This window comes from Periplaneta americana, chromosome 3 (genome assembly GCF_040183065.1).
Source record: "Periplaneta americana isolate PAMFEO1 chromosome 3, P.americana_PAMFEO1_priV1, whole genome shotgun sequence".
Classification (NCBI taxonomy): domain Eukaryota; kingdom Metazoa; phylum Arthropoda; class Insecta; order Blattodea; family Blattidae; genus Periplaneta; species Periplaneta americana.
In genome coordinates this window covers 21,319,220-21,345,412 of record NC_091119.1, presented here as the reverse complement: position 1 = coordinate 21,345,412, position 26,193 = coordinate 21,319,220, and the positions used below count along the sequence as shown (strand labels likewise).

The 26,193-nt window shown below is 36.3% G+C and overlaps 2 protein-coding genes across 2 annotated transcripts in view; both read left to right on the top strand.

The window, feature by feature from the left end:
• Positions 1-26,193, top strand: part of LOC138695829 (cytochrome P450 9e2-like) — a 449,657-nt gene that overhangs the window by 85,172 nt on the left and 338,292 nt on the right. The gene's annotated exons all lie outside the window — the stretch shown is intronic.
• On the top strand, positions 137-25,790 carry LOC138695839 (cytochrome P450 9e2-like). Its single transcript, XM_069820118.1, has 8 exons — positions 137-239; positions 9,846-10,232; positions 10,915-11,073; positions 12,962-13,158; positions 16,549-16,738; positions 20,999-21,220; positions 22,593-22,844; positions 25,504-25,790. Exons 2-8 carry the CDS (start codon positions 9,860-9,862, stop codon positions 25,668-25,670), a joined length of 1,560 nt encoding a protein of 519 aa, XP_069676219.1. The 5' UTR covers positions 137-239; positions 9,846-9,859; the 3' UTR covers positions 25,671-25,790.

Below are 26,193 nucleotides of genomic sequence, written 5' to 3'. Positions count from 1 at the left end.
GGCGTAGTACGCAGTGTCCTTGGTTATGTGTGTGACGAGCTAGAATTTTGCTGTGTGAACTGTGGTGGGTATCCACGGACTCCGGTAGTAAGAAAGAGGAGATACTTGATAAATGTTGCAACAGATGGCACTTCCATAGCATTTCGTAACTACAGTCATACAATTGTAGGAGAGGCTTCTCGGAGGCCATGTGCGTGCACTGTGTAGTGAAGTGAAGTGACATTCGGTGTATGTAAGAGGTAAATCTTTGTTGCATGCCAGCATTTGCCTTCACGTTTACGATATGTTAAAGCAATAATATAGTATATTGTAAGCGAGCTTGAAACACTTGGACACGTGCTTGGACAATGCCCCAAAGGCGAGCTGCTGATCATCATGTACGACATGCTTTGGCGACATCGTTAAAAACTTTAAATTGGGAGATTCATGAGGAAGTACATTGTGTATCATCAGATGGTTCTTTTAGACGGGCAGACATTATTGCTATCAACGGACGCTTAAAACGGGCTCTTGTTCTTGACACTACTATCCGTTTCGAAAGAAACCTAAATCAGGCCACCGAAGTTGATATTGAGAAGAAGTCCATATATGAACCTTGTCTGCCGTATCTTTCTCAAAAGTACAACGTCCCTCTTAAACAATGGTCCGTCATTGGTTTGCTGTTTGGCAGTAGAGGTTCAATCACAAAATTCACATGGAATTATTTTAAGGAACTTCACATTCCTTTTGATTATGTAATGTCTATTCTTATAAATATTATCAAGGATTCTCTTCAAATATTACATCATCATCATCTCTATTTCAATTAATCAACTTATATTTGCCTTCAACGATTAACTTTCTTTTTTCTTTAATGTATCACATCACATTATATTGTACATGTTTATTGTATTGAGCTGATGTCTATAATTTAGAAATTTATAAGTGTGGTAAGTGCATTATAATAAAATAGAGGAAACTGAAAAAATGTGGCGAAGCTGAGATTATGTTGCCTTAACACAGTGGCGGCTCGTGATAAAATATTACGCGTGCTCACAATTTTTTATTTTATTTATTTATTTAACCTGATAGAGATAAGGCCATCAGGCCTTCTCTTCCCCTCTACCAGGGGATTACAACTACAATATTAAGAATACAATTACAATTATAATTACAATTAATATTAAATTTACAAATACAATAAAAATTAAAATACTAAAAGATTAACTGATTAATAAAAGCTAGACAGTTTATTGTAAAAGTTAAGAAGAGAGAAGCATTTCTTTTATTGATTAAGTAAAAATTAAACCTACTCTACGCAGTACGAAAATGCTTAATACGTTTGCTTTTGAACGCTACTAAATTCCGACAGTCTCTGATGTCACTGGGTAGGGTATTCCACAAGCACGAGAGCGAGATTGTGTATGATGATGAATACGATGATGTCTTATGTGTTGGTATGGCTAGTATGCGGCTATTTTGTGTGTGTGTGTGTGTGAAGAGATTATGATATGACAGGTAACTGAAACGGAGGCAAGGTAGGTAGGTGTAGAAGTGTGAAGGACTTGGAAAAGGAGAACAAGAGAATGAAAATTTCTACGTTCGTTAAGCCGTAACCCGTGTTCCAAAACCGAAAAGAATTTAAAATCATACGTTTAATATGAAATGTCATGATTCCAAATTTTCACTATCTAAAAAATCGTGTATAAGTTCAAAATATAATAATAATAATAATAATAATAATAATAATAATAATAATGTAACCTGATCTTTTTTATTTCCAATTTTTTCTAGTAAGTCACTTTACCCAGTTCTTTATATTCAAAATTGCTTGAACAGGTTCATTGTTTATGTTTGTTAAAAATTAATACATAGGCTACTACAATACAGTTATTTAAAAAAGTGTGTGTTGTGTAATATATTTTGGTTCACAACACACTGATACACTATAGCTTATACCACTATTGTAATCCCATTCTCATAGATTTATTACTATAAATACATGCCAGTAAATATTATTCTTAAATATTATACACCACCATACAGATACTTAAATTCATACCACTATCATAGTCTGCCAGCACGTGTTTGAAAGCTACGCTATGCTATTATGCTAACACTAAACTATAGTAATTCACAAACTAAACTCTCGTAGCAGCACTGTACACAGACCCAACGAAGTAAACGTTAAAACATTGAGAAATGCTAACACCTACAGCTAGAATACATACTATTAAATTACCTGCCTCGAAATATAACAAGTGAAAGATAGGCATCGATGCACCTGATATCTGTAAGGTAGATTCACTGCTCACTTAACGCTTTGTGCTCTTGACGAGTCATAAGCAGCAAGTTAAAGACAATTTTATCCCGGGCATGTTTGTAATTCCTGTAACCTCCTTGCAAAGAGCACAACTTAAAGGTGAACGCACGTTGCCAAGTTTGCATAAATTTATGCAAGATAGAGGAAGTTTAAATTACTTGATTCTGATATTATACATCCCCCCATGCGTCAGTACGGTTTTAAATAATTTCAATGGAAACAAGATGTTCACGTGCTCTTGTGCTCTTATTGACGCACCGCCACTGCCTTAACGCATGTGTATTGCATACTATTTTTTGGACGATCGTCATTTAAATAAATTGTTTTTAATTTTGAATATCGCATAAATTTCTTTCATAAGTAAAATTGTCTCCTATAAGAAAGTTTGAACGTCGTTGCCAAGCCAGTATGTAGGTTATTTTTTTTAACAGTAATCTCACTAGAGGTTTTGATTTATCTAGAGAAAATCAAAACTCGAGTGGAATTTAATTGACTATTACACGATTAGAAGAAAGTATATAAAGATTAGAAGTAACAAAGTACTTCGATACAATAAAATATTAATTGGCTTACGAAAATACAACTGTCTTCAAATGTAGTATTGCACCATCTCAACATTACGCTAGATGGCAGTAGTGTATTATGATTATGTTTTCTTGTTATCAGTTGTGCCAACTATGGAATCTTCATTGAACTCTGTGGACGGTTACTAGTCAAGAAGGCTTTGTTGATTCAGTTTCATTTTTATTAAAACATTTGCATTCCACTTCAATCATCCGGATCCCAGTAATCAACGTCACTTGACAGATGATTTTCAATAAATCTTAGTATTAAACAATTTCTGATGCGTGACTATCCATAATATCATATAGCAGAAGCTATAACAAACATAACCTAAGTAATATAAACAAGTTTGAATAATTTCAAGGGAAAAATTGTTCCGGGGCCGGGTATCGATCCCGGGACCTCTGGTTAAACGTACCAGCGCTCTTTCCAACTGAGCTACCCGGGAACTCCACCCGACACCGTCTCAACTTTTCCCTTTATATCCACACAACTCGCGTGATACCCGGCCCCGGAACAATTTTTCCCTTGAAATTATTCAAATCTGCTTTACAGGGAGCCTTACCTGAAAGACTAGATTTGCATAATATAAACAAGTGTTAGAAAAGTTTTAATTGGGGATGATGAAATGAACAAGAAACGTTTTAATTAACGATGATGAAATAAAAAATAAACATGAATAATTTTAAAAGAAACAATTATTGAAAGTACAATTTTCTAATTTGAATGTTTTAGTGGTTGGTGGTTCAGTTGAAGTTATATTGGACGTGTGCGTAAAAGAAGTGAACTAGTTGATGTACATGGTGTATCCCTCAACTTATTCAGGATTTCCGAATGGTGCTTTTCATAGCTATATGACCAGTGATCTTTATTAATTCCTGTTCTTGAATGCCAATTCGAGTCATATTTGAAACTGCTGTGCATCGACTGGAGTGGTTTGTAATTTTCTGTTTTTTTGACGTCCAGACCAGTGCAGTTTGAAATGTTGGCAAACAAAGAAACAAATGCTAGGGTAGTGATAAAAATAAGCAAATGCTAGAGACGCGATAAAATTGTGCGATAGGCAGCCATGATTGGTTGAAAGACGTCCTTTCGTACCGTTTTATTGGTCAAAAGTAGTGTGACGTAGAAAAAGTGTAATAGTCAGTATAAACAGTCATTGTTGTTTCTGGTAATTAAATTTGTATTAATCTGATCAATATAGTATCAGTTTAATTAGAAGTTTTGTAATCATTTAATGAGTATGATAAAAGAATTGGTTGAGGATTTAGCGAATGAAGATATTAAAGGAGCATAGAGAATCGGTTGCGCTAAGTTAACACCAGGAAAGATTAAAAGAAGATACGAAAATGCGTGTTTTTCTAAGTAAAGACTCCATTTGTTTCTACTTACCCCACTTACGTATCACTGTCCAGGGTCTTATCTTCATTGATGTTTCAACTATTAATTTTACGTAATATATTTTACGCCTCCCCCCTCCCCTATAGCAGCAAAGTTAGCATACAACTACTCACAAAAAAGACTGAAGTTAGAGGCTAGCCATACCCTACAAAAGCTGAAAAAGCGGCTTTAATATTAGGCCTATGTTGTACGTACAATAATCATGTCTGTTTCTCTCTGAAAGCAGATTCTATTTCTGACTACCAGCGCTATCTTTTCTTCGCTTCGAAACATACAAAAATGTTGAAATAACAGCCACTTTTTTAAGAAAATTGTCATTTTATTTCTGGAACCACATCTATATATATATAATTTGAACTGGTAATGGAAATTACGGGAAAACGGCTGAACGGATTTTAATAAATGACCCCTCATTTTGAAGCTTAGAATCCGAAGTTTTTCAGAAAAATAGTAACTTTCAGTGAAGCGTTAGTTTTCCTACATAATTTTCATATTTTCCAAAATCCATCTTTCGTCAGTTTTGAGAACTAATTGCATCATTTCAGAATAAAACAAAACACACAACAGCCTACAATAAACAATACGCTATTACACGAAGGCCATGACCTGCAGGATTGCTGAAAAATTTAGAGCTCAAATTCAATTGGTTATTAAAAACTTCAAGGCTTACAAAAAATAATTTACAGGTCTGATTCTGCGGTGTGTAATTTTATGAGTACAGCTGTGTATTGGATATTAAAATATACAAAATTTGAGATGGTTTGATGACATTATTACCATTAGAAATTAAATATTATTATAATTAATGCCATGATGCGACTATTTTTCATTAATTATTCACATTAATGCAATATTGATGATATGAAAGTGAAACTATTGGGGTTATATAAGTAGATGTAGAGAATGTATTATGAAATTAGATCTTCATTTCTATAATTTACTGAATGGCGGCTATGTAGTATATAACTATAAAACTTACGTAAGATAATCTAATATTGTTATTAAAAATGAAATATTTTTATAGTTATTAATCAAGTGGGGTTGGGTCTTTTTCATATACTTAATGGCAGTGTGGTGTAGATATTTATATGCATCATTCTCTTCAGTATTGGCTCGAGAGAGCACAAAAATTACAGTTCCTAAGGAAAAATTAAAAGGTATTACTTACTGATAAAATAAGAGACCTAGAAAATTTTGTAGTCTCCCGAATCATTTCAGCAAGATCTCTTAACAGGATGAAATGATTTTATCCTCTACATTTCAAGCTCTCCATGCAGCAGGTACACCAAGATGCTATGTTTATTGTTCGAAAGCATAGCAAACCTGAAATTTTTTTAACTTTCGCGTACAATTCACAATGACCTGAATTAGCTATTATTTAGACCCACATGAAAACACACTGATTGTTCTGACATTGTTACTTGCGTTTTCGCGTTAAAACTCAAAACCTGAAGTGGATAGGTTCAAGAAAAAATATTTGGCATAAAAGAAACATTCAGAGGGAATATGTTTCATTATTATGGAAGAAAATAACTTTCAAAATGTCTGGTATTCTTTATTGAAAATAAATCTGAAAAAAATTTATTTGAATGTCTAATTTACTTAGTTTGCAGAATTTGCTGCACAAACCACTAGTATACATTTAAATTACGTAATTCATTCATTTTCATTCATAGTGTTCTGCCCAAGGGGAGATCTTTCACTGCAAACCCAGCATTCTTCAATTTTTCCAATTTTCTGACTTTCTCTTTGCTCCGCATATGATCCACATATCTTAATGTCGTTATCATCTGATATCTTCTTCTGCTCCGAACTCTTTTCCCATTCACCATTTCTTCCAGTAGGCCGTTTCTTCTGAGCCAGTGACCCAACCAACTCCTTTTCCTCTTGCTGATCAGTTTCAGCATCATTCTTTCTTCACTCATTCTTTCCAACACAGCTTCACTTCTTATTCTGTCTGTCCACTTCACACGCTCCATTCTTCTCCATATCCACATTTCAAATGCCTCTATTCGCTTCTCTTCAATTCGTCGTAATGTTCATGTTTCCGCCCCATGCAATGCCACACTTCACACAAAGTACTTCACTAGTCTCTTCCATCTTCATCATTCAAATTTGAATCGAGGCACCAAAGAAATTTATACAAGCTAATTCTCTATTATTTTAAATTGTAAAATTATTAACTTTTTATGAAAATATAGCATTTATCATTTGGATTTTATATTTAGCGTACTCTTTTATTGAAGCACTCAATCTTGTCATATTCAGTCTCATTAAACTCCGTGAGATAAGCAGAATAAACGTTGCCTCACAGGCAACACAAATGAATCAACATCGAGTCTATACTTATTCTGAAGATCAAGGTTGTATTATCTGGGTTAGTGCCAAAGTGTGACTCATGTTCTTCTAGTAGTATAGTACGTCGAGACATTTGCTTTCATGAATTGACAGACTAGTTCAAGGTCACGAATAAAACATCGATAATTATGGTAATAAACATCGTCAGGCTACTTATGAACATCCAGTGACAAGGGACTCATTCTTCTGTTTAACAAACAAGGGTAAGTTATCCATAAATAAATTTGCTTAAGTAAGTGCAGGACTGACTTCTTGAGAGGAACAAAGGCTGCTAATGATTAGATTGTTTAAATTAAATATAATAGGAATTGACTATTACACTTTTACTACGTCATACTACTTTTGACCAACGAAAGGACGTCCTTCAACCAATCATGGCTGCTTATAGCACAATTTTATTGCTTCCCTAGCATTTGTTTGTTTTTATCACTACCCTAGCATTTGTTTCTTTGTTTGCCAACATTTCAAACTGCAAATTCTTTACGGTACTATAAAACGTGCTTTGCGATCGTAATTTGTTTCCCGCATAGATAATCGACTGAAAATGGCGGCTTCGTTCAAACATTTTGGAGAAGGTAACATTAGTGAAATAGAATTTTAGTAAGTCAATTAATATCTATTTGATTATATTAGAGTACTTTATTTTTTCTAATCTTTATATACTTTCTCCTGTTTTTATCACCTTCCTACCATTTGTTTCTTTTTTTTTTTTCTTGGTTATTTAACGATGCTATATTAACTACGAGGTTATTTAGCGTCGTTGGGATTGGTGATAGCGAGATGATATTTGGCGAGATGAAGCCGAGGATGCGCCATAGATTACCTGACATTTGCCTTATGGTTGGGGAAAACGTCGGAAAAAACCCAACCAGGTGATCAGCCCAAGCGGGGATCGAACCCAGCATTTCAAACTGCAAATTCTTTACGGTACTATAAAACATGCTTTGCGATGTCATTTGTTTACAGCATAGACAGTCAACTGAAAATGGTGGCTCCGTTCAAACGTTTTGGCGAAGCTAACATTAGTGAAATAGAATTTCAGGAAGTCAGTTAATATTTTATTGTATTAGAGTATTTTATTTCTTCTAATCCTTATATACTTTCTTCTAATCTATAATAGTCAATTAATTCCCACTCGAGTTTCGATTTTCTCTAGATAAATCAAAACCTCTAGTGAGATTAATGTTGAAAAAGCTCGTAGAGGTTTTAATCAGTTAATTTTGTAATGAAGCGTTTTTCGAAGAAATGACAAAGGAATATTTTTTTTCGGCTTTTTCTTCACTTATCACTCATACGTCTCAATTACCGTAAATAGGATTCGAACTTCAGACACTAATTATTATTATTATTATTATTATTATTATTATTATTATTATTTTTTTTTTTTTGGCTAAACCGTTATTCAAATACTAAAGTAACATTTGACTTTTTGGTTACTAAAGATTCTGTTCTTAAAATAGCTTAAATGTAGCTACTGTACTCCAACCACGAGATAGTCTTCGGGGAATGAGACGAAGCGGGATAGTGCTGTGAATGATGTCATAAGGTCACACACGTGGATACTCTTATCTCTATTGGCTAGCTCTCACAGCACAAACCATAACATTGATACACACATGTTCATACTACCCTAGTTACAAAATTAGATCACGATTAATCTCCTGGTCTTTTAATCTCTCCATACAGGAAATAACATATGGAGGAGAGCGCATGGTTTTTAAACTGACGTTATAACGATAATATTATTTATCTACTTCGTTCCAATAGATGACGCAATAGTAAGCACATTCCTTTCACGGTTCATCTCCTGATTGGAGAACAGTATACCCCTTTCACTCTGTATGCATTTTGCACTGTAACTAATGCAGAATAAAACATGTTTCATATGGAGTGGTGTCTAAATTGTTTTTCATAAATCATTTCCCGTCTATAGCGCTGTCCCGCTTATTACGCTTCAAGGCCACAGTCCCTTGATGAGCGCAATAACGGGTTAAGGCTGGTTCACAATAAATCGGGAACGGAAACGACAACGAGAACGAGAATGGAAATATTGTTGAAATAAATGTATTTAAATGTGAACATTCACAATTAATTTTCATGTTCTAATTCCCGGGCTTCTCGTTAATTGTGAATGCTCACATTTAAATACAGTAGAACTTGGTTATAGCGACCTCGTTTTGTGCGACACCTCGCCTATAACGTCAAATATTCTGTGGACCCAACTAATTCCCCATAAGACATATGCTTTTCTACCTTGCTTAATGCGACAAACGTATATGCGTCTACCTCGCATATAACGTCATTTTCTACTTCAGTTTAGAATACGATTTTCTAAGAACCAAAGTATTTTAAGAAATATTTTGTTGAAATCTAGTAACCTGGCATATTCTTTACTCTCTCCTTCTGTCATAGACTTCTGGAAGACAGGCAGGTTCCCCATCCCATTGTAATCTGTCCAAATTCATGCGGTATTAAAGGTATCTGTGTGTGGTCAGTTTCGACAGGAAGTTTTCACTAAGTGCACGCATTTTAACGCAGTATGGCACTAAAAGAAAAGTTTTAACGTTGGAAGAAAAAGTTGAAGTAATTCATCAAATTGAGAATGGAATTAAAAAAGCTTACGTCTATCGTGGGTTTGGCCTAATTAATTCCACAGTCCAAATGATTTGGAAGAGCAAGGATAAAATTGTTACTGCATTTGAACAAAATGGATCGAAGGTAGGGGAGGGAGCAGTGAAATTGTAACTGAAATTATGAACATACTCGTAGAACGTAATTTAGAAAGTGTGTATGGGGCAAGTAGGAGACAAGAGAGTAAAATGACTGATTACTTCACTCCTAAATAAAGAAGTTTGGTGAGTACGGAACAAACTATTTTAATACAGAATACTGTATTTATAATTGTACATGTATTTTATTAAGTTCATGGTAGGCTTAAAAGTGAATACATAAATCTGAAATAAGCCTATTTAAATTTGTAATTTTTCATTTTCCACCTCATTAGACTGATAATATGAATCTCGGTTACTACGACACTCGTTTATAACAACATAATTTTTAAGGTCCCTTGGATGTCGTTATAACCAAGTTCTACTGACATTTATTTTAACTTTATTTCCGTTCTCGTACTCGTTGTCGTTTCCGTTCCCGGTTTATTGTGAACCAGCCTTCACACTGTATTAACTGTTCAAAGTCCTAATTCTTGAATTTATGCTTTTAGGAGCAAAACTGAAGATGACTTTGTTCGACTGGGTCCTCCTCCTGCTCTGCCTGGGAGTCGTGCTGTATTTCTGTGGCACCAGTACCTACAGACGCTTCACAAAGCCGGGAATACCTCACATCACACCCCTCCCGTTCATCGGTAGCATGGGGTCCACAATTCTGAAGGGTGAACCTCTGCAGGACATGATCGTGAACATATACAACAGATACAAGGGTCGACCTTACTCAGTCATGTTCATGTTTCGACAGCCCATGACCGTCCTGCTCGACCCTGAACTCATCAAGACTATTGCTATCAAGGACTTTGAATACTTTCCAAATCATCAGACGTCACTGTTTGATAACGAAGACCCACTTTTCCTTAAAGCTCTAACCAATCTCAAAGGCAGGTACATTATTTGTATGTCTATTAGGGCTGTCAAATCCGAAAAAACGAAGTATATGATTATGTCTCGTGAACAAAACATAGTACGAAATGGAAATTAAAAAATTACAAAGTTATTCTTTTGAAAAAGTGGAAAAATTCCAATACTGCTTGCTGTTATCCGGTTGAGAAACTGTGTCTTCTTGTTGATTAAAGAAAACTGAAAGTTAGAATTTATAAAACAGTTATTTTACCGGTTGTTCTGTATAGTTGTGAAACTTGGACTCTCACTATGAGAGAGAAACAGAGGTTAAGGGTATTCGAAGAAAATATTTGGGGCTAAGAAGAATGAAGTTACAGGAGAATGGAGAAAGTTACACAACGCAGAACGGCACGCATTGTATTCTTCACCTAACATAATTAGGAACATCAAATTCAGACATTTGTGATGGGCGATTCAGGTTCATTTTTCCGAATTCAGTATTCCGAATGTTTATTTTTCCGAATGTACTTTTTCCAAAATGCAAAAATCCGAAACCAAATTTCCGAAAACAGATTTCCGAATGTAATTATTCCGAAAGCAAATTTTCGAAGAGGTGGTTGGTTAGTTATTGGGATTTTTTCTCACTCGTGAAGAGTTTTCCCCGTTTCGTCTTGAGATGTCTTAAAAATTCTGAAAGAGTTCCTAACTGTTTTCATCTAGATCGGGACTGGAGGGAGAAGCGATCAACACTGACGCCTGTCTTCACATCCAGCAAGATGAAGACCATGTTCGTGTTGGTGTCTGAGTGTTGCCAACAGTTCGTGAGTTATCTGGAGCAATGCTATCAGAATCAACCCAATGAGTGTGGAATTCAAAAAGGTGAATTACTTTATTATAAGTTACAGAATCTTAAATATACAGACACAGAGATGCAGACACAGAGAGAGAGAGAGAGAAAGTAAAAATTGAGGAGAAAATAGAGGAAAATAGAAAATTAGGAAAATACAGGAGAAAATAGAGGGAAAATAGAGAACATAGAGGGAAAATAGAGGGAAAAAGAGGGAAAATAGATGAAAAATAGAGTGGAAAATAGAGGGAAAATTAGGAAAATACAGAAGAAAATAGAGGAAAAATAGAGAAGAATATAGAGGGAAAATAGAGTGAAAATAGAAAATTAGGAAAATACAGGAGAAAATAGAGGAAGATATAGAGTGAAAATAGAGAGCAATGGAGGGGAAATAGATGAAAATAGAGTGGAAAATAGAGAGAAAATTAGAAAAATACAGAAGAAAATAGAGGGAACATAGAGAAGAATATAGAGGGAAAACAGATGAAAAATAGAGGAGAAAATAGAGGGAAAATAGAAAATTAAGAAAATACAGGAGAAAATAGAGGAAAATGTAGAGTAAAACTAGAGAGAAAATGGAGGGAAAATAGATGAAAATAGAGTGGAAAATAGAGAGAAAATTAGAAAAATACAGAAGAAAATAGAGGGAAAATAGAGAAGAATATAGAGGGAAAATAGATGAAAAATAGAGGAGAAAATAGAGGGAAAATAGAAAATTAGGAAATTACAGGAGAAAATAGAGGAAAATATAGAGTAAAACTAGAGAGAAAATGGAGGGAAAATAGATGAAAAATAGAATGGAAAATAGAGGGAAAATTAGGAAAATACAGAAGAAAATAGAGGGAAAATAGAGAAGAATATAGAGGGAAAATAGATGAAAAATAGAGGAGGAAATAAAGGGAAAATAGAAAATTAGGAAAATACAGGAGAAAATAGAGGAAAATATAGCGTAAAACTAGAGAGAAAATGGAGGGAAAATAGGTGAAAATAGAGTGGAAAATAGAGAGAAAATTAGAAAAATACTGAAGAAAATAGAGGGAAAATAGAGAAGAATATAGAGGGAAAATAGAGAAGAATATAGAGGGAAAATAGAGAAGAATATAGATGGAAAATAGATGAAAAATAGAGGAGAAAATAGAGGGAAAATAGAAAGAAAATTAGAAAAATACTGAAGAAAATAGAGGGAAAATAGAGAAGAATATAGAGGGAAAATAGAGAAGAATATAGATGGAAAATAGATGAAAAATAGAGGAGAAAATAGAGGGAAAATAGAAAATTAGGAAAATGCAGGAGAAAATAGAGGAAAGTATAGAGTAAAACTAAAGAGAAAATGGAGGGAAAATAGAGGAAAGTATAGAGTAAAACTAAAGAAAAAATGGAGGGACAATAGAGGAAAAAGAGGAAAAATAGATGAAAATAAAGGAGAAAATAAGAGGAAAATAGAGGAAAAATATAGAAAGAATTGAGAGAATATAGAAGAGAAAATAGAGAGAAAGTAGGGGAGAAAATAGAGGAGAAGATGGAAAAATGTAGATGAGAAAATAAAGAGAAAATAAGGAGAGAATAGAGGGAAAATAGAGGAGAAAATACAAGAAAAATAGAAAGAGGTGTGAAATGTTTATCAGTTTCCAAGTATTCAGCAACAACTCTCAATCTCATAGATTACAGAAGTATGGGCATCTGTTTATATTAAAATACTAGTTTAATCCTGCAGAAGAAACCCAAAAGATCATTGTTCAATTGTTTATTTTTTTAATTTATTCCCGCTATTCATCCTGCCAATAACAATAGTCTATTATTATTATTATTTTTATTATTATTATTATTATTGTTATTATTATTATTATTGTTATTATTATTATTATTATTATTATTATTATTATTATTATTATTGAATTAAGTACTGCTACATTTTTATAGATGGAGATGTGCTGGTCTTGGAACTCAAGAAATTCTTCAACAGATACACAAATGACGTCATAGCTACAACTGCTTTTGGTCTCTCTGTGGACTCGTTTAAACAGCCCAAAAATGAGTTCTATGTAATGGGACAAACTGCTTTCAATTTCGGCCCACTGAAATTATTTTTAATGATGTTTATGCCAAAAATAATGAAGGTGAGTTAGAGGTTCTCAGCAGAAAGTAAGACAAATAGAATAATTAATAATTTTACATGTAATCCATTCTTTTTCACACAGATAATGTATTTTAGTAGTTGACAACCTTAATATCTATTATTGTACTGTACATTCGCATTTACTTAGGCACACAACATTCCCAGCTTAATGGGCGACGGGATTTTGCCAAGGTTTCTTTCATGCAATCTGTTCCTAACAATCTGGGTTGATACAACCACATTCCCAACGTTATGCAAAGCACTTCTTAACATGTTTGCAATTGAAGACCTTTCTCTGAAGGCTTCTAGGCACAGAAATTTATCTTGTAGGGCAGTTTTAATTCTCGGTTGACCTGGGTGTCGTTCTTCTAGACTGCGAAATTCGCAAAATCGACTCCACATTCTTGATATTACGTCTCTTGCAGTATTCAGAGCTCTTGCCGTATCAGCTTATGTTCCACCATTTTCTGTTATAACAATCGCCCTAAACATGTCATTGCGGCTTAAATGACAATACTGAGCATCCATTTCCACTGTTTTAACAGTTCTTTAATCTTTTACACTGTTAAAGTTACCAAACTCCTCTACTACCAATAAACTGATTAGGCCTATCCTGTCTGAGCCACTAAAGTAAGAAATTACAATATAATAACAGCGAATAGGGATTATAAAGAATGGACTCTGAGCGAATTTTCCTGTGTTTTGTTTCTCTGTGCGCCGGCGTTTAGTTCCACTTTCAAGCGCTAGAGATTAGTGTAATCGAGCATACGCTAAGATAATAATTGAATGTAGAGTTCAGACACAGGATCCAAACATCGCCTATCTTATTGCATAATCCAGTAACGCTTTGCTTCAAATAAATTCAAATTAACAGCTTTCCCTTATTTCTCAGTGATAAACTAGTTGTAATAATAATTTTTTATATTTCAGTTATAAGAAATTATATTATAAAATAATATAATACATTATAAAATTATGTATCAAATTCGTTTAATATTTGTATATGATATAATATAGGTAGGGCCTATATGGTTTTACTTCTCATAAGAGTTTGGTTTTTCCATTTTCAGTGCTATCAAATCATTACATATTTTAATTGTTGTTGGGGTCAACGTCTCAACTCTCATTATAAAGGAACTCTATAGTCTAGACATTACAGTTAATAACGGATTTATTATTTTATGGATCCAATTTATTTTATTTGAGTACATAATGTACTTAGATGTATTAATTATATGTGTTATATTTCCGCTGTGTCGACTGCTAGCTGGTGTGATGTCAGCGCCAACTCTAGGGAGAAAGCATAATCTCACGCTTTAGCCGGTTTGAAGGTCATTGAAATAAGTCCTACTACGGACGCGAAGTGTCCATACCTAGTTACCTCTACGCTGGTAATAATGTCAATAAACAAAACACTGGTTACCATGGCGTCTGGTGGATAGACAAATGAATAACTCACTTTTGTATACTCAATATTTACTTTTATTTGGGTCACCGTCTACTTGAATGCATCCTATGGGTGCTTATACTGTCTGTTTATAAGACATTCTAATAATGCTTTCGGTGAAATGATAGGTGGCAGCACCAAATATACTATGTTCACCGGTATATCTGCTTCAAACTATGGAGAAAAAAAAACCGTTGTTCTACCTATTTTATGCCAGTGTGACATATTGAAATGTGTTAGAAATAATAACCATCAGAAACTTGTGTCAGAATCTCTTGTGGATAAATTGGGGAAACCTCTACTTAGTAATGTAGGGAAGTTCCACACAGAAAAAGTTTTCCAGTTTTCTTGTTCTTTCAAGAGCAAAGAATATAATGAATTAACGAAGAGAAAGAAGGAAATATTAGAGTCGCGAAACAAAGCAATATTATAAAACATACTACAAACATAAAAAGTATAGGACCTATCTCCACAAGCGACTTCACTGGCTGTTAGGAGCTGTCATGTAGCGACTATTGTTTTCTATTCATGTTACATTTTGTACCATTGAATGAGCAGGCAGTTAAGTATGCATGGATGCATTCGAGCAGGCTGTGATTTGGGTATAAAAAGAATTTTCTATAAAATTTAATCTATTCCTTAGAAAATTTTGATGTGTGTAGTCGAAGAAAAATAAACTACAGTGAAACCTGTTCAAATCGGAACCTGAATAATCCGGAATCCTGTCTATTTCGGAACAATTTATTGGTCCCGGCGAAATTTGTATGTATTGTGTGTCATTTTTCCTGAATAAAACGGAAACTGTCCAACGCGGAAACGGAAACTGTCTCCTACTGTTCAAAACGGAAATAATATTTTGGACACACTATATTTTGTAACTATATTTTGAAACAGCTTGTAATTTCAAGGAATATACGAAATATGTAGGTCACTAAGATAAAAAGAAGTTTTCTTTGCAAAATTTTAGAGGGTACGAGAGTGTGTCGGTCTGTCGATCATAAATTTTATTACCCTGTTGACTAGGCAGACGAGTCCCTTCAAAGATTTTCAAAGCTTCACACCGGCATACTGTCGTAGGTAAACAGGGCGCAAGTGTAGTGATTTCAGGTAAAAAAAACTGCGTAAAATGTGGCATTAACATTAAGTGATGAAGGAAAAGTTATCGAGTTAAAGGAAAATTAGAAACGAAGTGCATGTGACATAATGTTGAAGTTCAGTTGTGGAAAACTCAGGTGTGACACTTTAAAGATAAAGATCATAATGAGTGAGTGGCTTGCGGCCAATATTGGTGACATAAAAGGAACCAGAAAGCAACTGTTTGTGTCGAAAAAAATTAACTGTTGTAGGAGTGGGTTCTTCACGACCTTTCAAAGAACAAGCCAATTTCTGGATCTATTCTGCAAAGCAAGCTATTGAACTAGGAAAGAAATTAAATAAACCAGAATTCAAGGCTTCAAATAGATGGCTCCTAGTCTAATTAATTAATAATGTGCAGTGATATACAATACAGTAACTTAGCATACCGTTAGATATTAAATTCAATGAGATTAGTAACCTTTAGTAATGTTTAATGACTAATGACTGAGTTACGACAACATTTATAGAGAAGATGAGAGTTTAATCAATATGATTCACCAACGGAATAAGCGACAGAAAGCTGATTTAATGTGAGTAGTGTTAAACGGAATATTTTGTACTTCTTGCAGTTTGCGGCATGCCATTTTGTTTTTCATGTGTAGAATGACAAAATATTCCATTTTAATGACACATCTGAATAATACGGAAACCTGTCCACAACGGAAAAAAATAGGACCATGTCACTTCCGTCTTGAACAGGTTTCACTGTATAAACAAGATCAAGAAAATTAATAGTTTCGAATCGCGTTACCTGAATAATGAGAACGTTTGTGTTATAATCCTGGAGCTCTTTCCTTTTCTGTTCAGTTGTTTGGCGTAACCTTATTTCCGGAGAAGATTCCGAACTTCTTCAGGTCCTTGGTGAAGGACACAATAGCGACGAGGGAGCGGGAAGGCATCGTTCGGCCGGACTTGCTTCATTTGTTGATGCAGGCACGTAAGGGAACTTTGCAAGACGAAAACTCTACAGAACAACACTCCAAAATTGGGAAGAAACGTAAGTTCATGACAACAGATTTCCGATCATATCTTCCTTCACCTTTTATGTCAAGTTTTATGAAAGATTTGTGATGCAATAGATCTCAACATCAACCTCTTTCTATCCGCTATGCATCTTGAACTTTTACTGAAACGATTGAAAGAAAAGGAAGTCAGGAAAACTTACAGCTGTTTCAGGATTCAATCTCGCGACTTCTCAATAATTATGAAATCAAGACATGGATCCAGTACAGAGCAGTGATATTTTCTTCAAGAGTAACAGAATGCTTATTCTTACAATAGGCCAGCGATGTCATCCCGTTCTATTAGGCTACGTGCTGTGCTTCAATTTCGTTTCAGCAATAGCATATGTTCAAACCTTACTTCTACTATCTCTCTGACCTGTACAGGCAGTCTTAAGCTAGACATAGGGAAGTACAATTTAATAACGTGCATCGCTCGACCTCATGCTAAATCAATCAGTCTTCTTAATGTATCCAGCTGTTTGCTGACAACATAAAGCCCACTATAGTCCACTGTAGTCTATTCAGTTGTTGTTTTTCACGAGAAATGAGGGGTATTTTGATCGGTGTTCATTATAGATGCCTGTTGCTAGTAGCCAGAGTTGGGGTGTAGTCAGTATATACTGCAGGGCTGTGTCTTCTGCAACTGGTACTGATGGTTTTAATTTACTTCTTTTGTGGTTTATGGATGGACAGTATAGAAGAATGTGTTCCAGATCTTCATCATGATTATTACACCACAGGCAAGTAGGATTATCAGAAATGTGAAATCGGTGTAGGTACAATTGAGTGACAATGTGACCTGTTCTGGCTCTTGTTAAAAATGTTTGAACATGTCTGGGCAAGTTTTTGTACATTTCCAGGTCATTTGGTTTCTTTTGTACAGACTGTAAAATTTTTCCTTTGTCAGAAGAGAGCCAATTGTTTTATTTATTTTATTTTAGTTGGTTATTTTACGACGCTTTATCAACATCTTAGGCCAATTGTTGATTCATAGGTTTGTAAAATGAGACTTTACTGAAGCAAAAACACTGGATAGATATATCACTTGAAGAGGTCTTGGTTGCAAATACGTTGCCTGTTTTGCAATATTATCAACTTTCTCGTTTCAGGTATACCACAATGACTAGGTATCCATTGAAATGTTATTTCCTTTTGGAGTTCTTTTAGTTTACGTAGTTGTTTCTGAATAATTATTGAGAAGCAGCGAGATTGAATCCTGAAACAATCCCGAATTCCTTTTCTTTCAATCGTTAAATTCCAAGATGCATAGTGAACAGAGATTTATTGCATCACAAATCTTTCATAAAATATATACAGTGATATTTTCTTCAAGAGTAATAGAGTGCTTATTCTTCTTGCAATAGGTCAGTGATGTCATCCCGTTCTGTTACATGCTGTGCTTCAATTTCGTTCCAGCAACAGCACGCGTTCAAACCTTACCTCTCCTGCTAACCCTCTGACCTGCAGTCTTATGCTAGAAGTGATAGGGGAGTACAAATTTAATACAGAGCATCATTCGACCTCACGATAAAGAGTAAAGAGCACTGAAGTTACCACAATATCCTCAATTACTTCAATTTTTACTTTTTTTTAAATAGTACATTAAAATTTGTTTAAGAAATAATATCAATGTTCGGCATTTTGTACAGATGTAAACAGTGATTTCTTTCATGAAACTTAACAAATCTAGGCTAAGAATCGACTGATAGACAATAATTTATTTTCAGTTTTAAAGATTGCAATTGTTAACGTAATAATACCTGATATAGAAAATGTTGTATCTAAAAATAAACGTCAAATGTCTGCAGCAGATCCTTCAAGTGAGAAAAATGAACTCTTGTAATTTAAGAACATGTTTTTCCGCATTATACACATTGCAATTACAATAGATGAACAATGAAATGAAAGCTTAGAAAATTATTACCTTTTGTTTTGAGTATGTATAGGTTATGTACAGAGTGTTTAAGAAGTATCACATGTTTGTGCAGGAGGTAGCATTGGTCGAAGCTAGAGAAGAAGTTCCGAAAACAAATATTTGTTGAGACATAGGCCATGCTGTATTGTGGCCTACGTTATCCACCTGTCTATTACGCAGACACTATAGAAGGTGCTCTATGTGGTTACCACGCATTGTTACACATGCTTCAATTCTTCTTCTCAGTGAATTACGAACTCTTGCGACCTGGTTGTTGTCGGATTTGCTCACATGCATTGGATACACGCTTCTGTAACGGTTTGTACGTTGTCGATGGATGTCCCATACACCAATGTCTTTAAATGTCCCCATAGCCAGAAATCCAAAGGATATAGGTCAGGTGATCGGGGAGGCCATACTACTAGACCTCTTCTATCAATTCATCACTCATTAAACCTCTGGGTTAGGTATTGTCGCACAAGGCGTAGAAAATAGGTTGGTGCCCCGTCGTGCATAAACAGAAAAACAGCCTACACCACTGAATACTGTACGTACTTACTAACACAAATAAAACTATAGACTCCGTAGTACCCTGGACCTTTATTACTACTACAGTCTCTGTTTACTTCTGTTGAGGGATGCTATCCACTATCAAAACATTCGTCAACGTTAAGTGTTTTTAAACGAATGACGATCATAGTTACAATACTGTATGGCCCATATGTCAACACAGATATTCGTTTCCAGATACATGTTTATAGGAACTTTATTTCTTCTTTCAACCTATGCTACCTCCTGTAAAAATATGCGAAACTTTTTTTGCACACTCTGTATTTACGTACCAGTATTTGTTTCTTATATATAATATTGTGACAGCGACGTGAGATTCGAACTCACGACCAGCGTCCCGCAAGAGAGAAGATCGCGCGGAGCACTTTGTGATATCGCGCGGGCTTCACGGGGAAAGGGGAAAGGAGCCTACACGCGAGGGAAGGCTGCGCGCGCAGCTGCTACTTAACGCAGTGAATGTGGAACGACCTTCTCGACTATTCCAGAAGTCCGTCGAAGTGGAGATATCGAGATAATTCTCTACACACCTGTAGAAATTTCTCGCAACTATGATTTTGCTATAAAAGAAGAAGCGCCAGCGAACTAGTTTTAGAGTTTTCAGTTATTCAGTCAGTGAGTAAGCCAGAGCAAGCAAGCCAGCCGGAGTTCGACTCGAGTGTGCGTCCGCATCTGCGTCAGCATCCGAAGGCCTGAGTTCGAGTGCAGTGGACCGCAGTTGGAGGGACCTGAGTTCGAGTGCAGTGGCCGCAGTTGGAGGGACCCGAGTTCGAGTACAGTGAACTGTCTCTGAAGGTCTGTGGTTCGAGATACTGTGAACTCGAGTGACTGAGATAGAAGAACTGTGAACTGAGAACTGATAGTTCTGATTTGTAAATAGTGCTTTGTAAATATTAGTTAAGATTAACAGTTCATTGTTGTTGGTACTAGTCCAAGTAAATTGTCATTGTCGTCGGTGGAGTGCTATAACGAATACTGTGTTAAGTGAAAATCCAATTGTTGACGAGAGCGTTTAAGGCGAATTGTAGAAAGGAATTATTGTTGTGGCGAATAAATTACATCGTTGTTGTTACTAATAAAATTCACAATATAATATAATCCAAGTACAATACATACTGTATTATTTAATGTGAAGTACTGTTAATTTATGAATAAATAGTCATAAAATCATAAATGTATCACAAATATTTCAGTTTTCAAATTATTCCTTCGTCTTTCTTAGAAGACGTTACATAAATCCATTATAATTTATTTACTGCTGATTATTATTGTGCGTGGCGTATCTCAGCAACTTATGAATTGTCTCATTTTTATGATTATGATTTTCCCTACAACTACAATCCCTTCCCTACTGCAACACTTTTTTACATCCTCGCCTGAAAGCTTAGTAGTCGTACAGTTATATGCAGTCTCATGCACCTGAGCACGTGGCATATCCAACAACTTCAAAATTATAAGTTGTCATGGTGATTTCGTGGCACCACTGCAATAGGCGTTTCATATACACATTAAAGTGCTGTTTCATTCTGTATCAACCTTTCGATATAATCTTACCTATTTCTAGTAAGTTCTTAACGGATATTTAGTAATGGTACAGTACTAAAAAGATGGGAAAACTTCTAAAGTAAATTTATTTTCAAGTTCTTCTTCACCCAAATCTTTTGAACAAAGAATAACATTTATTTTTTCAAAGAAAACTGTAGACACCGTGATATGGCACCATGCACACATCTGAAATCTAACAAATACTGTAATCTATGTTGCACCACAGAACTGGACGATGAAGACGTGGTAGCTCAGTGTGTGGTGTTCTTCCTGGCCGGCTTCGACACAGCTTCCAACTTCATGTGCTTCGCCTGTTACCACTTGGCCGTGGATCCTGATATACAAACTCGACTTCAGAGCGAGATCGACGAGACTCTTCGCGAGGGCGGTGGCAAGTTGTCATACGAGGCTCTGAACGGGATGAAGTACCTCGACATGATTGTGTCCGGTGAGTGGTCGCTATTAATTGGATACATACTCCAATAGGTGATAATTTACAGAAAGAATAATAATAATAATAATAATAATAATAATAATAATAATATGGTAAAATTAAACGAGTCCACAATACCTCGGTGAAATGATTCAGGAAAACGGAGTTGAAACAAAAGCGAGCGAAATTAGATGCCAAAAAATGGAGACAGCCTATCGTATCACTCAAAATATGTATAATAAAAAGTGCATATCGAAATATACAAAATTAAGACATTATAACACTGCCATTAAACCAGAATGTCTCTATAGAGCAGAAACGTTAATTTTCAATAGGAAAGCAGATGTCGAAAACATTGAGAAAAAAGAACTCAAAATAAGGAAAATTTTGGACCCAAAAGTCATAGGTGAAAAATACAAACTCAGAAGTAAACAAGAAATTAAAAAAAAAATGCACAGACCTTTACAATGACATTAGAAAATGAAGGTTAAAGTTTTACGGACACATCAAAAGAATGAACCCCGACAGACTCACAAAACAAATAGTTGAATTGTACAAAAATAGGAATAAAGCACAAACAGAAACTATAAAATCGATTGGTGAAATAAAAAATGACTTAAAATTTGCAGCAATCACACAAGAAGACATCTTAAACACAAAGACCTTTAGAATCAGCCGTGATGTTGCCAAATGCTTCATAGAAACATAATTATTTCCTCTAAAACTGTGAATGTTACAGAAAAAAATTATGTAGATTTTTCAAATCTCTTCTCATGATCTATTACCATAGGTTACCATCGACCATGTATTCATCAGTCAGACCGAGTAACTCTATATCCCTCCATCACTTTTAGTCGAGGTGGGAACTACAGCCCCTTTTTAATTGAAGGCTAGACTGACAGTACGGCTATATGCGTGCTTATCCTAAAATCTCGAAACAGTAGAAGTGTTCAGATAGAAAGTCGAAATATTAATCTCATTTATAACCTTCAAAACTGCAATGTTGTGTAGAAAAAAATGCTTATTTTAGATAGCCAACATGGCACGATGTATTATGAAAAAAAAAACAACTATCAACTCTGAAAGATAAAAAAAAAAACTATAACAGCATAATAAATCAAATAGGCCTAGCTCTCCATGTACTTTTTGTCAGGTACACTGGGACTCAGTTTACCTATTTGGAAGTAAGCAAAGAACTACGCGGGACTCAGATTACCTAGCCCCTGCTGCAGAATGGTTGGCTTCTACTTGATTCAGAGTGATCGAATTGACCATGTGACCGAGTTTTGTTCAAATCTGGCTGGTCTGAAAGAAAGGATTCCTTTGTAAGTACAGCACTTCTTGCAATATCCTGTATAATGTAAAGCTTCTGCATTATACTTCACAGAAACCCTGAGGATGTACCCGCTAGCGGCAGTGGACAGAATCTGTTCTCGGAACTACACGATCAAGGCTGATCCGCCCCTGGACCTGATGCCTGGGGACAGCGTCTTAATCCCCATATTTGGACTGCATCGTGACCCTGACCACTTCCCTGATCCAGACCGTTTCGACCCCGAGCGATTCAGCGATGAAAACAAACACAAAATCAATCCTCTGACATATCTGCCCTTTGGTATAGGACCCAGATCCTGCATTGGTGAGTATTTAAAGTATGTCCCAAAGGGGAATCAGCATGTTCATACCTCTGGTACAGACGTGGGTAACTCGGCAAGGTCACTGGACTATGTAAGAGCGTTGTGCTGTGCTTAAATATCTGTTCATATCTTCATGTATATGAGGTTTGGATAAGAAATAAAATGAAAACAGTGCTGTGCAAGAGAATTGGATCCTGGTCCACCCTGTCAATCAGGTCTCCACTAACCACTTGTCGCTCTTCCCGCTGCTCATGTTAGGCTTCTTGGAACAACGTGCTCACACACACGTAGCATTTTGAAATCAGTGTGGAGAAAGGACTGCACAGAACCATGCTAAATGCCTAAGAAAGTAGCCACATCATCTATTGACTGTCTGCGGTCTCGTCTGATTTTTGTGTAACTCGAGCTATCATTTCTTCCATTCTTGCCGATCTGGGTCTTCCTGAACGTGGAAGAAGCAGTGATGTGATGTGAAACGCTTGTGCTACTCGTACACTCGGGTCCGAAACATTGCTTCTTCTCCATACTCTTGGCGCATGAGTGCCAAAGTCTCAGTAAATGTTTTACAGAGTTTAATGCAAAATTTATTGTTACCTCTCTCCTCTTTCAAGCTCATTTTACCGAATATACCTATACGTCTTCACTAAATGAAGCGCAAAGCTGCACTGTATTACACGTCTTCACCAAACGAAGCGGAAAGCTGCACTGTATTATACGTCTTCACTAAACGAAGTGGAAACCTGCACTGATTATACATCTTCAGTAAACGAAGCAGAAAGCTGCACTGTATTACACGTCTTCACTAAACGAAGCGGAAAGCTGCACTGTATTACACGTTTTCACTAAACGAAGCGGAAAGCTGCACTGTATTACACGTCTTCACTAAACGAAGCGGAAAGCTGCCCTCTATTACACGTCTTCACTAAACGAAGCGGAAAGCTGCACTGTATTACACGTCTTCACTAAACGAAGCGGAAAGCTGCACTGTATTACACGTCTTCACTAAACGAAGCGGAAAGCTGCACTGTATTACACGTCTTCACTAAACGAAGCGGAAAGCTGCACTGTATTACACGTCTTCACTAAACGAAGCGGAAAGCTGCACTCTATTACACGTCTTCACTAAACGAAGCGGAAAGCTGCACTGTATTACACGTCTTCACTAAACGAAGCGGAAAGCTGCACTGTATTACACGTCTTTACTAAACGAAGCGGAAAGCTGCACTGTATTACACGTCTTCACTAAACGAAGCGGAAAGCTGCACTCTATTACACGTCTTCACTAAACGAAGCGGAAAGCTGCACTGTATTACACGTCTTCACTAAACGAAGCGGAAAGCTGCACTGTATTACACGTCTTCACTAAACGAAGCGGAAAGCTGCACTCTATTACACGTCTTCACTAAACGAAGCGGAAAGCTGCACTGTATTACACGTCTTCACTAAACGAAGCGGAAAGCTGCACTGTATTACACGTTTTCACTAAACGAAGCGGAAAGCTGCACTGTATTACACGTCTTCACTAAACGAAGCGGAAAGCTGCACTCTATTACACGTCTTCACTAAACGAAGCGGAAAGCTGCACTGTATTACACGTCTTCACTAAACGAAGCGGAAAGCTGCACTGTATTACACGTCTTCACTAAACGAAGCGGAAAGCTGCACTGTATTACACGTCTTCACTAAACGAAGCGGAAAGCTGCACTGTATTACACGTCTTCACTAAACGAAGCGGAAAGCTGCACTCTATTACACGTCTTCACTAAACGAAGCGGAAAGCTGCACTGTATTACACGTTTTCACTAAACGAAGCGGAAAGCTGCACTCTATTACACGTCTTCACTAAACGAAGCGGAAAGCTGCACTGTATTACACGCCTTCACTAAACGAAGCGGAAAGCTGCACTCTATTACACGTCTTCACTAAACGAAGCGGAAAGCTGCACTGTATTACACGTCTTCACTAAACGAAGCGGAAAGCTGCACTGTATTACACGTCTTCACTAAACGAAGCGGAAAGCTGCACTGTATTACACGTCTTCACTAAACGAAGCGGAAAGCTGCACTGTATTACACGTCTTCACTAAACGAAGCGGAAAGCTGCACTGTATTACACGTCTTCACTAAACGAAGCGGAAAGCTGCACTGTAATACACGTCTTCACTAAACGAAGCGGAAAGCTGCACTGTATTACACGTCTTCACTAAACGAAGCGGAAAGCTGCACTGTATTACACGTCTTCACTAAACGAAGCGGAAAGCTGCACTGTATTACACGTCTTCACTAAACGAAGCGGAAAGCTGCACTGTATTACACGTCTTCACTAAACGAAGCGGAAAGCTGCACTGTATTACACGTCTTCACTAAACGAAGCGGAAAGCTGCACTGTATTACACGTCTTCACTAAACGAAGCTGAGAGCTGAACTGCATTTCGATTGGTTTCCGGCTACGTTAGTCTTCCCCATTCTCAAGCGCAGCCGCACTGAGTTTATACGCCTGGAGAGTAGGTCACATACCACTCTGACAAGGCAGAGAAGTTGCCTATAGAGCATGGCGTTGCCACCCGAAGTTCCTGTACTTTCTGACTCTACTAGTATAACAGAAGTCATCCTTGTAGACGAAGATAGACGCGATAATTTGACATACGATTTTCTGTTTCAGGAAACCGTTTCGCGCTGATGGAGACCAAGCTTGCCCTGGCATACCTGCTTTCCCGGTTCAGCATTAAAGTGGTACCTAAGACGCCCATCCCTATCAAAATAGAGCAAAAGGGTTTCACTATTACCGCAAAGGGAGGATATTGGCTGGGTCTGCAGAGAAGGTCCTGAATATATGTCATCTATTGGAAAACATTTTCGTACTGCAATTTCATCAATAATTTTTGTATCATAATTACTTTGTATTTACGCGATTTTATCTGAATATACTTTATACACTACAAGATAAAAGTTAAATGTTATGTTTTATTTAACGACGCTCGCAACTGCCGAGGTTATATCAGCGTCGCCGGTGTGCCAGAATTTTGTCCCGCAGGAGCCTGTCGCATTTAAGCACAATTAAATGTCATCGACCTTACCGGGATCGAACCCTCAACCTCGGGCATAGAAGGCCAGCGCTATACCAACTGTGGAAACAAGGCCGACACAATATATTAACATATTACTTGTTTAGATGTACCTACATTTCTGCTCAACGTCGATTCTCTGTCCTTAAAGTACATAGCAAGTTGTCACACTAGCCGAGATAAGTCGATTATCTGGTGAAAAAAAGTTTATATAGTTGAAGGTCTTCACGTAGCGCTCCCCTCCCATCATCATGTCTTCATTCTCATCAAACGCGGCTGCCCAGTAA